The following is a 15,124-nucleotide window of genomic DNA, read 5'->3' as shown; positions in this document are numbered from 1 at the left end:
CTTAAAGAGATGGGAATACCAGACCACCTGACCTGCCTCTTGAGAAATCTGTATGCAATTCAAGAAGTAACAGTTAGAACTGGACATGGAACAACAGACTGACTTCTCCACTTACTACCTAACTGGGATATTGACAGAAACTGCCCCATAGAGTTGATAAGGTTAAAACAAGTACACACACATAAAGAAAGCACTCGGTAAATGTGAGTGGACCTTACTATCACTAACCTTGTTAACCAGGCTGAAGAGACACCAGACGCTGGCGATTTCAAGCACCTAAGGCAAAGAAGTCAAGGCTGGGATTCCACTGGGGCGGGGAGCTGACAGGAGCCACGGAATCCTGGTCCAGCCAGAAAATCTTGTGCCACCAAATGAGGAGTTCACATGGAAGAGGCAAGCACCTCAGGCCTCGGGTGAAAAGAGAGTCTTGAGCAATGAGAGCCCCTGGCCCTGTGCCAGCATAGACATGGGGCTTGAAGGGCTCATCACCCCGGCAGTGCGGCATCTGGGGGCCCAAAAACGAATGGAGAAACCGTCCCTTAAGCCCAAAGGGGGCCAGCAGAGCCACTGTGAATCCCGCCAGTGACGCGGCCACTGTCCTGGGCTGAGTCTGTGAGCGGAGAAATCACACAGAGCACAGAGGACAAATAAAACACTTCCGTTCCTGGACGCATCCTGGCCAGAGCCACGAGAGAGGGAACATGGAAAGGAGCAGACTTCTCGCAGGAACGAATGCCTGAAGACAAGGAAATCGAGCCTTCCGTGTGCTGAGCAGACAGGCCTGTCAGCTTGGGATTCTCTACTGTCGCTCAAGAGCCAGGGAGAAACAGGCATGATGGGAGGCACAGACAAGCTGAGAGAGCGTCTCACCCACAAACCCCAAATCCAAACACACCAACAGAGGCAGGAAAGAGCACCGAGGAGGAGCATGAGATGCAAGAGACAGCGTTAGCTAGAGAAGGAAAAGTCAGAAGGGAGCTGGGAACGTCCCTCAGCCGTGTCCTACTCTTTGTGATCTCGTGGACTGTAGCCCACCAGGCTCCTCTGTCCATGGGATTCTCCAGGCAAGAATACTGGAGTGGGCTGCCATTTCCTTCTCCAGGGGATCTTCCCAACCCACGGATCGAATCCGGCTCTCCTGCACTGCAGGCAGATTCTTTACTGTCTGAGCCACCAGGGAAGCCTCCCAAGCTTCCGCAACCCAGCCCCGAAAGTTGCCTCCAGTCATGAGTGGAGGGCTCCCCTTCCCTGAGGTTGCAGGGCAAGAGCTGTCTTCTTCGGCTCCAGGGACAGCCCCCGCTTTCTCAGGAACCCGATTCTATCAATGACTCTCTCCCCCATACGTCACTCCTTTAAATCTAAGTTTCAACTGTTTAACAAAATATTACATGTATGTATAAATTTCCTTATAATTTATAAGGAAAATGAGCAGTTCCTGCCACCCACCTGCACCCCTCGACAGTCTTGAACCACCTTCAGATCTCTGAGCTGTTGTGTCTGGTATTTATCTTCCTATTTTTAAGTAATAAGCTGTGCCGGGGGACCTTGGGACAAGGTATCAGTTTCTGGGCATGGCTCTTGGCCATTTGCCATGCGACAATCCTGCTTTAATCTGGGAAGAAGACAGACTTGACGAACTGTCCCCATAACCCAACATGGTTGTTTTTGGAATATGAAGCCACCAGACTTTGGCCCATGCCATTCCCAAGAGATGATTTATGTAAATTACAAGGTGAGATGTTTTGCAACACTTTTATATCTTACTCTGTCCCATGGAATTTACCCATGCTTATTACTTATCCATTTAAGAACAAAATAAGCCACCCCTAAGTGCAAGCCCATGATGGCCTGAAGGATATTCAAGTGGAAAGTCAGGTTGGTAGTCAGCAGGCCACCCCACCCGTGGGGAAGCAGGGACACCTCCACGTGGTTGAGCCTGGGTATGAAGGGGTCTAGAACGTGAACGAGCCTTTCCCCGTATCAGGGGGTAAGGGCGGGATTTACAGCTGAGGGAATGGGTGGGGTACAGTCACTGTTCCAACTTCAGGGAAAAAAAAAAGAGAAAATTTCACCATCAGAAGGCTGAGAAATAGCAGAGGTAATATCTGATTATTAGTTAATATTATCTTGATACAAAAACCTTGTTGAAAAACTTTTTACCTCATAATTCATCTCTTGGGAGCTCTAAATCTTTTACTCATTGCCTATTTAAAAAATAAAAAGCTAAAAGAAATAACAACAGCCAATTAAACAAAACCAAAAACCAATCAAGTTAGGGCCTGAAAAGGAGAAAGAGGCTGCTCCTAATTGTGGCTCCAAAATATTCCTAAAACACAGCCTTAGGTTACTTTTTTCTTACTTTATCAATTTAGGACACGACTTCCGATCATGGTAGGTAACAATTTAGTTCTTTGACTTGCCAATATCCCAATTACATCCCAGTTTTTGTTAAATGAATGGTTGGTGTTTGTTATTACCGTGTGAATATGTGTCTGCTGAGCCGCTCAGTACATTCCAATCACGTTTCCTTTCTTGAACGTTTTGCTTCTTCTTGGAGTTTGTAGGCTTTTCATTTGATCATTTGCTTAATTTTACTGCCTATTCTTATTATTTTCTAAGACTCCAGTTTCTCAGACTCACAGACATAGAAAACAGGCTTGTAGTTGCCAAGGCGGGGCAAGGTGGAGGAGAAATAGGCTGGCAGTTTGCAATTAGCAGATACAAACTATTACATACAGAATGGATGAACAAGGTCTTCCCAGGTGGCACTCAGGGGTAGAGAACCCACCTGCCAATGCAGGAGATATGAGAGACTCAGGTTCGATCCCTGGGTCGGGAACGTCCCCTGGAGGAGGGCATGGCACTCCACTCCAGTATTCCGGCCTGGAGAATGCCATGGACAGAGGAGCCCGGTGACGTACAGTCCACAGGGCTGCAAAGAGTCGGACACGACTGAAGTGACTTAGCACACGTACACGCAGACTCTTCACAGCACAGGGAGCTATATTCAAAATCCTGCGATAAACTATAATGGAAAAGAACATGAAAAAGAACTTGTGTGCGTGTGTATGTATGTACACGTATATAAAACCGAGTCACTTTGCTGTAGAGTAGAAATTAACACAACATTGTAAATCAACTACACTTCAATAAAATCAATGAAAGACTCCGGTTTCCTTGTAAAAATCTCTTATCTACACAAGCGCTAGATACCTGCTGTTCCCTCCGCCCTCCCTTTCTTTCTGGAAACCTCTCTGTTCCAGAGCCATCCCGTCCTCTCCTGCGAGGCTCTCTAGGTCTCTAGCAGAGCCAGCAACCCAGAGCCTCTCTATGCCTCCAGCAGGTTCCTTTTTATTGGAAAGATGATTTGTCGAGAACCTGCCTGTCTGAAAATATAATTATTCTACGGCTACACTTGATTTGTAGTGGTGGACACAGAATTCCAGGTTAGAATGATTTTTTCCCTGAGACTTTAAAAGGCACTATTCCATCATCTTCCAGCTCTAAGCGCTGCTTTGAGAAGTCCAACAGGACTGATTTGCAGGCCTTTGTTCTTGGTTCTAGTATCTTCTCTTTTTGGGTCGTTGTCAGAGTTTTTAAAATTGGAGGATAACTGCTTTACGATGTTGTGTTGGTCTCTGCCTTACAGCAGCTGAAACCAGTCATATACATGTATATCTCCCCTCCCTCCCACCGCACCACTCCAGCTGGTCACGGTGCCAGGCTGGGCTCGCTGTGTTATACAGCAGCTTCCCGCCAGCTATCTGTTCTCACTGGTGTTGTGTTCCCTTAGTTCATGGTGGCGGGCCTGCCCTGGGAGGCTATTTTTATTCCTTGTATTGGGGCACTGGCAGGCCCTTCTGATTTGGAGACTCGTGTCCTGCAGTTCTGAGAGACTCATCCGTGTCATTTGTTAAACAATTTTCCCTTGTCTACTTCCTCTCTTATGGAACTCCTATTAATCAGAGGCTGGACAACCTGGATCGATTTTCTCAATTTCCTATTTTTTTCCCCCTACTGTCCAATTCATTGTATGTGTGTTATTTCCGAAAGATTTGATTTTATATTCTGACTCTTCTGGACTTTTTTTTTTCCATCCTAATTTTAAAGCTTCTGTTCTGACTGTTTATTTTATAAACACGGTGGTATCATATTACTGTTTCAAAGATACAGCTACCTTATCTTTCTGAGGATATTTATAAAAGCTGTTAATTTTTAAAGTATTTTTACCCTATGTGTTTGTTATCTGTTGCCTCTGTTTTCTTTCAGTTTTCCTTTTATTTTGGGCCCTGTCTGCTACATTGGAGAATTTCTTCAAATGTCTGGTGATCTGGGGCTGTCAATTTCTATTTTAAAGTAAGGTACCAAAATGCTGATTTAAAGTTCTGTGTAAATACCCAGGCCTTGTTGATTGGTGGCCTTCACACTAGGACAGTCAGTGAGGTGGCTGGTAGGTTTTTTTTTTTCACTGTTGTTCAGTCACTCAGTCATGTCTGTCTCTTTGTGACCCCATGGACTGCAGCACACCAGGTATCCCTGTCCTTCACCATCTCCCGGAGCTTGCTCAAACTCATGTCCATTGAGTCAGTGATGGGCTTTTTTTTTTTAACTAAGATCCCCCTAAATGTCAAGTTCTGTCAGGTTCCTGTGGATTGCTGCTTAACGAGTTGGGGGTGAGAAAGAGGAGAGATGGTCATACTGGGAAAGGCGCGGCAGGCCCCAGGGTTCAGAGTACAGACACTGTCTGACCCCAGTTCCTGGGATATCTGGGGGAGTGTGTCAGCAGCTGAATTTCTCCCCAGACTGCACATCCCTGTGGGGCTAGAGCAGTTGTAAAAGGGCAGGAAGAGGACCTCAGGTCTACCTGCTCTGAATCTAGATGATGAATTAAGCCCTCTGTCTTCACCTGCCCCTGGCCCTCCACAATACCTGCGGCTCTCACATCGGGACCCTTCCTGGGGCTGCCCAGGGCACGCAGCTCCTTCCTGACCTGTGCTCTTTCTGCAGGCTTTCTGTCCCTCTCCTGGCTCACACTCAACTCCTTCTGCTGAGTCAGGCGCTCCTGCATCTCCCTTCTCTCCTGCAGTCTGGTCTCCTCTCCCATCTCTCACAGGTTCACAACATTTGAATTCTTTGGCTGTCATTTCAGCGGTGTTTCTTTGGGGCTGGGAGACAGGCAGATGAACATGTATATGTCCAACTCGCCACATTAGTCAGAAGCCTCTTTAATTGCTCCTTTGTCATTGGCTCCTCATCAGTATCAAAAGTGTTCTTTATTGTGTTTTATTGCAGTAAAAACATTTAACATGAGATCTACCCTCTTCACATATTTTTAAGGGGATGTTACCTTACTGTTGACTATAATTCATCATCATTAAAACCATCTCAAGTTTCTCCAACATTAAGGAAACTGAGAAGTTTTTTTTAAATTAAACCTTTTATTTTATTTGGGAGCATAGCCAATTAGCAATGCTGTGACAGTTTCAGGTGGACAGTGAAGGGACTCAGCCATACATATACATGCATCTATTCCTCCCCCAACCCGCTCCCATCCAGGCTGCCACGTAACACTGAGCAGAGTGCCCTGTGCCATATAGTAGATCTTTGCTGGTTGTCCATGTTAAATATAGTGTGTATACGTAAATTCCAAACTCCCTAACTATCCCTTTCCCTACCTTTTAAAAAAATCACCTCTCTGTATTTATTTATCTGGCCAACTAGATCAAACCCAGGCCCTTGGCAGTGAGAGCTCAACAGTCCTAACCACTGAACTACTGAGGAATTCCACTCCCTTTTTTAAAAACAATAGTATCATCAGTGATAAGTCATGGTTTTTGGTCTTCTTTCTCTTTGCCACACTGCACAGCTCGCGGGAACTTCGCTTCCTGGCCAGAGGTCAAACCCAGGTGCAGGCGGTGAAAGTGCTGAGCCCTAACCGCTGCACCACCAGGGAATTCTCTCCTGCATTCTCCTTCCCTCCTGCGCCAAGCTTCTTGGAACAGTTGCTCAGCTCTCACCTCTGCCTCAACATCCCTGAGTTTATCTTCTGTCACCTCCCTCCTCCCCCCATCAATCTACTGGAGCCATTCTTACAAAGGGTACCCTATTAAATTAATAGCCAATGGCCCCTGCCCAGGCCTCACCTCACTTGACTCTTAGTAAGTCTGACACCGTGTATACTCACTCCCAACGCTCCATCCCTTGGAGCTTCTGACCCTGGACCTCTCTGCTGTGGGATGCACACTGCTTAGTGACGCTTGTGTGGCACAGACTATGCTTTCCACGCCAGCTTCCCCTCTTGCTGTGCCATCTTCAAGTCCTAGGCTACATGCGTGCTAAGCACTTCAGTAGTGTGCAGCTCCATGGACTGCTGGGATTCTCTGGCCATTGATTCTCCAGGCAAGGATACTGGAGTGGGTGGCCATGTCCTTCTCCAGGGCTGCAATGCACCAGATTTCTTTCAGCTTCTAGATCAAGCCATGTCCTGTTTTTCTTCTGGTCTCTGTATTTACCATTCACTTTTATCTGGCCAAATTCTGCCAATTCCTTATGCCTGTGTTAAATGTCTCTCCTTGTACTCCCGCTACCAGCAAGTCCACTGAACGGTACTGCAGCTGCCTGCTCACTTGTCAAGCTCATGAAGACGAAACTCTCATCTATCCTTTCCTTCTTCAAAGCTGTATCACTAGAGCTTCTACGGTGGCTAGTGCAAGGGAGGCACCCAAGAAATGTCAGCTGAGCGAGTGAATGGAGACACAATCGCGAGAGGGAAGAGTCACGTACGTGCAGAAAGACACTTTCTCATATTTTCTCTTTAATGGGCCAGCAGAGCAAATGAATTTGGTCTACAGAAAAAGACTTGACACTCTAACCTAAATTCTTTTGGCTGCCCTTTTTTCCTATCCAGTCAGCATATCTGACAAATGGTCACCATTTTTTGGTACAAAAATCACCAAATGCAGAGTCAGAATATCAGAGCATCAGTAAATCAGCTCCACAGGCTTAACAAAGGCCAACTGTCTCAATGCTTCAGTATATTTAAAACTTCTATATAGATACACCGCTGGGTTTTGAAGTGCTGTGAGAGTGACGTCTTATTCTGGCAGTTTTGGTGTAATCTGGGTCACATACTAAAATAGGTCTTTTAAAAGACAGAATCATTTCTGAAAAAGGCAGATGAGCTCTGTTGACAGAATCATTAGGCTGCTCAAACTATGAGTATAGTAGACTCCAAAGAGGAAAAACAAATCCCAGCTCAAGCGAACTGGATTTCTAGCCTTCAGTTGTCATTTAATGACTGTAAGTCAAGCTCTCAACACTTCAATGTCCCAAATACCTTCACTATCACACCGATGATGCTTATCCCTGGGCAAGTATCTTCTTCTTTAGGGCATGATGAGACATCTTTCAGGGCATGCTGACATTTAGTTACTTTGAATTGTCTCTAACATTTGACCAGATTTAGCCTGGAGAATCCCATGGACTGAGGAGTCTGGCAGACCACAGTCGAAAGGTCACAAAGAGTCGGACACAACTGAAGAGACTTAGCACACACACAGCCACATCTACAGAAAACCTGCTTAGCTGCAAAGAGATGTTAAAAATTATGACCAACCTAGACTGCATACTGAAAAGCAGAGACATTACTTTGTCAACAAAGGTCTATCTAGTCAAGGCTATGGTTTTTCCAGTGGTCATGTATGGATGTGAAAGTTGGACTATAAAGAAAGCCGAGCGCAGAAGAATTGATGCTTTTGAACTGTGGTACTGGAGAAGACTCGAGAGTCTCTTGGACTGCAAGGAGATCCAACCAGTCCATCCTAAAGGAGATGAGTCCTGAGTGTTCATGGAAGGACTGATGCTGAAGCTGAAATTCCAATACTTTGGCCACCTGATGCAAAGAGCTGACTCATTTGAAAAGACCCTGATGCTGGGAAAGATTGAGGGCACGAGAAGGGGACGACAGAGGATGAGATGGCTGGATGTTATCACCGACACAATGGACATGGGTTTGGGTGAACTCCAGGAGTTATTGATGGACAGGGAGGCCTGGCGTGCTGTGGTTCATGGGGTCGCAAAGAGCTGGACAAGACTGAGCGACTGAACTGAACTGATACTACATTCCCAGCTGGAAAAACCTAGAAAGAACTCTGCAGTTAAGTCTAGTCTCTTGATAATGAACCACCATGTGGGAAAAAAAAAAAATTCTGAGCTCAGAAGGAAGAAAGGAAAGGTGTGATGAATTGTTTGTCTAAATAGATATTTATTTCTACTATATTTGACTCTCTGCCCCCAAAGAGAATTCATACATTTATAACTGAAAAATGTAAACGATAACTCTTCACAAACAAAAACAATCTCTCCATAAACAGATGCACTAAGGCAGAGGAAGTGAGTGAGAAAGGTGGGCAAGACACTCCTGTGCTTGTCTTCTACCAGAAAGACCCAAGAGCAATTCAAAGACGACCCTAGACAGGGTTTCGGAGAAGGTGATGGCACCCCACTCCAGTGCTCTTGCCTGGAGAATCCCATGGATGGAGGAGCCTGGTGGGCTGCAGTCCGTGGGGTTGCTGAGTTGGACACGACTGAGCGACTTCACTTTCACTTTTCACTTTCATGCACTGGAGAAGGAAATGGCAACCCACTCCAGTGTTCTTGCCCGGGGAATCCCAGGGATGGCAGAGCCTGGTGGGGTGCTATCTATGGGGTCGCACAAAGTCGGACACAAATGAAGCGACTTAGCAGCAGCAGCAGCAGCTAGATAGGGTTTACAGGAATAGGGGTCGTCCAGGACAAAAAGTGCAAGTAAGGAACAATCCCAAGACACAGACGCTGCCCCAGTACAGCCAAAACCCTGAGTACAGCAGGTACACGGGAGCAGCTGCCCATGGCCTTCTCCTCTGGGCTGTGACTCTGGGAAAAGTAAACTTCTGCTCCTACACTCCTGCCAGAGCTCGGTTTAACCAGTTTTCACTTGTATTTAAATGTTAGAGAGCATGGAATTCGCCCAGGACAACCACTCCCTCCTCCCATCACCATCAGATACACTTTCCCTGAAAGGCTGGCAGGAAACCCCACATCCAGTTGATAATGCGTGTCCTGGACAGACTATGAGCCAAGTATTAGCCCAAATATTCACACTGTTCCTTCCATCCTTTTCTTCAAAAATTAAACCACCTGTATGAAAATACATGCTAAAAATCTTGCTGATGGGTACACTGGACCCAGTCATTCCTTGGGTTTTAGTGAAAAGGAGCAGACAAATGAGTGATTAATTCAAAGCATTGTATGGTTGACTTTCTCTGCATTACTGAGCCCTCCTTAACTTTCAAAACCACACTCATTATGAACCGTACACTGTAATATCATGTGACATATGCTGCTTCCGTTGGCCAGACTTCTCCTCCTTCCCCAGGTACCTGCCTGACTCCGACCTGGCTTCTCAGCTAGCTCGGACACCTCCTCCCCCAAAGACCTTTCCTTAACGAACCACACCCCTTCCCTGATTTCTCACAACAGTCCTCATACTGAATTAGGTATCCCTCCTCGGGGATCCAAAACTAAACTGTGCTTATGACCTTCACAGGAATAATCACACAGTACTCACACAGGACACATCTCCCCAACTCGCCTTTGAACTTCTCAAAGACAAAGACAGTTGCTCGTCCTTCTATTTCAGTTCATAGCACAGACATTCTAGTATTCAGCAGACATTCTAAACTGTGAGTGAGATGTCTGTGAGTGAGATGTATGTATGAACAAACGGATGACATTTACACTTAGAATTCAGAGATGAGTCTTTAGAAAACATTGAGGCCATCCCACTCCAGTCAAAGTTTCCTAAACAAGTATTTCCTAAGAGTTATGTTCAGTGAAGGATGAACATTTTGCAAATGAAAACAGCATTAAATAAAAACCTTACCGGCAAAGTTCCAGGTAGAGATGCATCAAAAAAAGATACCAAAGAATTGGGAGGAGCTGCAAAGTGGACTTGAGATCCAGAAAAGAGTTTGGAGTTGGAGGCAATCTGGGCATGAATTTCCAATCCTACTACAGCTGCCCATTCACGTTCACTAAAGAGAACATAATGGCCAAGAAGTCATTAGGTTAGATCTATTACCATGAGTGAATTTCTATGAGCTTAAACTGCAAATGTTACTAATACTTCCCACTTGCGCTTTTAACTTATTAAAATTGTATATTCTACTTTAAAAAATGTGTTACATTGTATTGGGTAACTAAATTAAAAGAAATGCAAAATGAACACCAAGAAGACTGGTAAAGCAATATTCATTTATAACATGGCATAAGAAGAGTTCCCTGTGCAAACAAGGTAACAGGAACAATATGGGATCTGAAAACAATTTAGAAATGGTTATCAGGTGGAGACTGCTTGGCTGACTTTAATGAGAAGCACCATTTTCTAAATTAACTGTCCTTTGCCAGTTAATCACTCAGGAAAGCTGATTTTGTGAACATTTTTAGAACTAACAGAAATAAGATTTCACTACTAGAGAAATAATGGTAAATAAATAGTTGTACATCTCATTATTTAAAAAGGAAGGGAAATTCTCAGTCATGTTTTGAATTCATTTTCTAACAACGGTTTGCAAGTAAAGTAACCATAGTGATACAGATAAAATGGATTACTACTAAATGATAATCTTTGGAATTCTGCACAAAGGAAAACATTAAATCATCACAAGTGGCTCCCCCGCCCCAGCCCCCCGGTTCCCCAAATGACTTTAAATTCCAGACACTTAGTGTCAGGTTCCTTTGCATGTTTTAAACTTAATTGCTACCACACCCAAGAAGCTGCAATAGTGCAGTTCACATGCTACAATAATCTCTTGTCTGGTCACTCCTACTCTGCTGGGTCTGTATGAACATTCCATACACAGGTCTCCCTAGGTTCATCTAAGTGTGCTTATTCTATGGGTTATTATCAAACCCATGTATCCTGGGCAATCTGCAGATGGCCTGGTGTACACATACGCTCTCCATATTCTGTCTGTTCCTATCCTGCTCTTCCCTCAAGCAATTTTCTGTATTATCAAAATTTTTATTTACATGCATTTGGTTTTGTTTCGATCATTTCAACACATGAAGTTCTGTATTTATAGTACTGAAGAATTCCTTATTTTTAAAGTTTGCAATCACAAACTATAATTGAGAGGAATCAAACTAAGACGTCATCAGAAATCTGCATTCACTAAAACCCAATTCAATGTTTTTTTGCAGTTTCATTACATAAGAGAAAAAAACTTTTCATTCACTTTTCATAGTGAAACAACCTAATTTAATGAAAAGAACAGAACCAGTACTTCTGGACATTTTCCCCTCTGTAAAAACAGAAAAGCAAAAATAACAGCAACCTAACTATCTCAAAGGAAAAAATGAATATTTGACACATGCCTTATATTTCTGCACTTGAAAAGATATCATTTAGGTCTTATACAGTGAAATATAAGCAGCTGTTCAGACAATATTGAGCAAAATAAGCAACAGTCTCTACAGAACCAGAAGGAAGATCTCATACTGGCTGCATCTTCCTAGGTCTACACACACACCCCACACGTTCAACATGAAAGGCCTCCACAGATAGGTGGGTTTTCTAACTCAAGGCCAGCCATCCAGAACTTGTAGGTAAAGGCTCCTTTATACCACTAAAACACTGCTGGCCCGTAGTGTGCTAAATACATGTCAGCTAAATAAGATCCCACTTCTACTGATACTGGGCTGACTACTAGTTAAGGTGACTGAACCACTCTTCTGTGAAACATTAAAAAAAAAAAAAAAAAACTTGCTATTTTACACTCTCAAATTACCCAAATAAGGCTATCTGAAGACACTGGTTTATGTGTGGGGTAGGGACTGATAAGACAGCCAGTTTCCTGTCTTTATTTAGATTTCAGGGCTGCAACATACAGCCCAACACGTTCCCGCCCACCAAAACGTCCAGACTTAAGGCTGGGCTTTAAAGTGAAGTCGCTCAGTGGTGTCCGACTCTTTGCGACCCCATTAACTGCAGACCACCGAGCTCCTCTAGCCATGGGATTCTCCAGGCAAGAATACTGGAGTGGGTTGCGATTTCCTTCTCCAGGGAATCTTCCCGATCCAGGGATCAAACCCGAGTCTCCCGCATTGTAGGCAGAGGCTTTACCGTCTGAGCCACCAGGGAAGTCTGTAGTGGCCATCTCCCAAGTCCCACAGTTCTACCTCAACTTTAAGTGGGCAATACTGGTATGAAATAGTATACCCTTTTCTCGGCTTCTGGGCTGTGATGTGGGGCTGCTGAGCCACTGTGCTCTGCCCCCTTTTCCCGTTGGACGTGGACCCAGTCGGAGGCCCTCTTCTGTGGCAAGAACCGCAGCCAACCCGGGCGAAAGCAAACCGCCTTCCAGGACAGCACCACCGCAACATGGGCGCCGCCATTGTCTCTCCAGAGTCCTGGTCAGGTGACACAGCCTCCCTCTGCTGCAAGGCTCTCTGGGAAACGTAGTTCTCAGAAATTAGATAAACCGCGCTAGACTCGGACCGGAAGACTACTATTACCAGAGAGCACTGCGACCGGAAGGCTTCCGGAACTGGGCGGGGAGGGGGCGGGAAGCAGAAGGAGCCGGGAGAGTGGGAGGGTTTTTGGGTGGGAAGGTGTGACTCCTCCTAGCGGGGAGTTGGAGAGGTTTGTAGCTGTAAGCACGTGAGAGAGAGAGCAGGCGGTGCCAGAGATCGAAAGCTGAGAAACCTGGCTGGGATTTTATATACCAGTTAACCTGTCGGGCTGAAGTAAATGACCTTGACATCTCCATAAAGACTCTCTGAACCGCCCAACTCAGTTCTTTTTTCTGCTTCCTTTTCCACTTCAGACCCAAATGTAAGCATAACTGCAAGAAATAATTATTTGCATGCCAATATGCTCGGCATGGTTCTTAGACACGGGGGATTCAGCAGTGATCAAGGCAGATATAGCCACCATGTTCACGAAACTTACATTCTTGGTAGACTAGACATACAGAGAAGTTAACAAAAATAGGATGCTTTCAGATAGACCATAAGGACCATATTTCAGCACAGGTTCTTGGGAGATAGACAGACCTAGACTGAAACCTCAGGAAGATTTTAAATTTTTCTTTTTGATCTTGGCCAGTGTTTGAAAATACTATGTAACAACGGAAGCCTTGATAGCAAATACCATCATCCCAGTGGGCTTCTTTTTTTTTTTTCCCCCTGCTTCAAAATGCATCCCCTTCTTGAAACGCCCACTGATTTCTTGTATTTGAGCATACAGTTTAGAACAGCTATTCCACCATTCTCTATTAGATCGCCCTATACTAATACTCCACATAGTGCTCGTGACTATCTGATGTTTGTCTTCCATCTCCACAAGCTCCTTGAGAATGGGAAATCGGTCTGCCTTATTCAATACAGTATTACCAAAGTACAAAGTAGGTCTCTCAGAAATGCTTGTTGATTGAAGGATTGCTGTGTGAAGAATGCATTTGACAAAAGAATGGAGTACATGCCCTTCAGAGTAGCTGTGTGGGAAGGAGATGATGGAATAGTGTGGTGGTGGAGGCAGAGAGAAATTGACCTCTGTGAGATAGATTAGGAAGGTAAGATTGGAGGACTTGGTATTGGATTAGATATAATGGCGGAAGCCTAGGGGAGGGTCAAGTAACTTCTGAATTTCTGGCTTTATACAACTGGATGGCTGATGGAGTTACTCACTGAGATAAGGAAATCAGGAAAGAACAGACTTGTCAGAAAATACGACTTTGGTTGCCTTGGAGACGTATAAGAGGAGAAATCGAGTAAGCATCATTGATGCCTAACTGAATATTGAGCAGGGGGGGAACCTGCATACTTCATATATGTCACATGGATAGATTTGCAGTTTTTGATCAATAACCTGTTGATTGTGTATGTGTGAGCTCAGTAGTGTCCGACTCTTTTCAACTCCATAGACGGTAACCCACCAGACTCATCTGTCCATGGAATTTTCCAGGCAAGAATACTGGAGCGAGTTGCCATTTCCTACTCCAGGGGATCTTCCCCACCCAGGGATTAAACCTGAGTCTCTCACGTTGGCAGAATTCCTTACCACTGCGTCATCTGGGAGGCCCAACCTGTTGATTAGACATCTGTAACCTATGGTCTATTTCCATTAATACTATTGTACAGTTATAATAGTATGCAATTTATTCCAACCAGGTAGGCAGCTTTAATTATTTTCATTAAAATTATTTAATTTTTCTATCCTTTTAATTTTTTCATCTGCTATCACTGATCCAAGTTGCTATACCAGAAGTATTTTCATATGGCTGAAAATGAGAGAAATGACAGAGACTATAAAGTAGAAGTGGAGATTGGTTCCAGAATTTATCTCTAGCCAATTATGGCTCTATCAGGTTCAGATCACTGTTTAGAGCCTTTACTAGTAAACTTCTCTGAGTTTCCCACCTTTGCTCTGGGTGAGCTTGCCTCCTCTTTCCTACTCAGCCCTCAGGCTTACCTGGCCCAGCCTCAGGGTCAAGGGAGTTGTCTCTGGCCAAATCATGGCTCCACCTGTGATAGGACTGCAGAGGGGAGGAAGCATCCTGCATCTCAGAAGTGAGAATGGGCATCCTTTAGCTGGAAGGAGAGGGAGACCATTGCCACCTTCCCACTGGCAATTAGCCTGCTTAGGAGGCAATTCACTCCTTAGGATGAAGGGTTTGAGGGTGTTTGGAAACCTCTGTAAGAGAGCAACACACCTAATGAAAATCCTTATGTCATGGGCAAAATGTGCTCTAATGGAAACTCATCTTTGTTTATGACGTAGTATCGTGCAGTAATAGTATATTCCACCCCAGCATTCAGTCAGTTCAGTTGCTCAGTTGTGTCCAACTCTTTGCAACCCCATGGACTGCAGCACACCAGGCCTCCCTGTCCATCACCAACTCCTGGAGCCTACTCAAACTCATGTCCATCGTGTCGGTGATGGCATCCAACCATCTCATCATCTGTCATCCCTTTCTCCTCCTGCCTTCAATCTTTCCCAGCATCAGAGTCTTTTCCAATGAGTCGCTTCTTCATGTCAGGTGGCCACAGTATTGCAGTTTCAGCTTCAGCATCAGTCCTTCCA

At 44.8% G+C, this 15,124-nt stretch overlaps 1 protein-coding gene across 4 annotated transcripts in view; it reads right to left on the bottom strand.

The window, feature by feature from the left end:
- The window catches only part of GATB (glutamyl-tRNA amidotransferase subunit B), a 97,386-nt gene extending 84,934 nt beyond the window's left edge, over positions 1-12,452 (bottom strand). For all 4 annotated transcript variants that reach the window (XM_027956240.2, XM_027956242.2, XM_027956241.2 and 1 more), the window contains exons 1-2: positions 12,260-12,452; positions 9,923-10,073 (exon numbers count right to left, since the gene is read on the bottom strand). In XM_027956240.2, coding sequence (XP_027812041.1) covers positions 9,923-10,073; positions 12,260-12,435 — 327 coding nt within the window. In that variant the 5' untranslated portion in view covers positions 12,436-12,452. The remainder of the gene's footprint in view (positions 1-9,922; positions 10,074-12,259) is intronic.
- Positions 12,453-15,124: the final 2,672 nt, after the last annotated feature.

Source organism: Ovis aries, chromosome 17, assembly GCF_016772045.2.
Source record: "Ovis aries strain OAR_USU_Benz2616 breed Rambouillet chromosome 17, ARS-UI_Ramb_v3.0, whole genome shotgun sequence".
NCBI classification, from domain to species: Eukaryota; Metazoa; Chordata; class Mammalia; order Artiodactyla; family Bovidae; genus Ovis; species Ovis aries.
The sequence above is the reverse complement of the archived record's forward strand: the minus strand, read 5'-3'. Positions and strand labels throughout refer to the sequence as shown.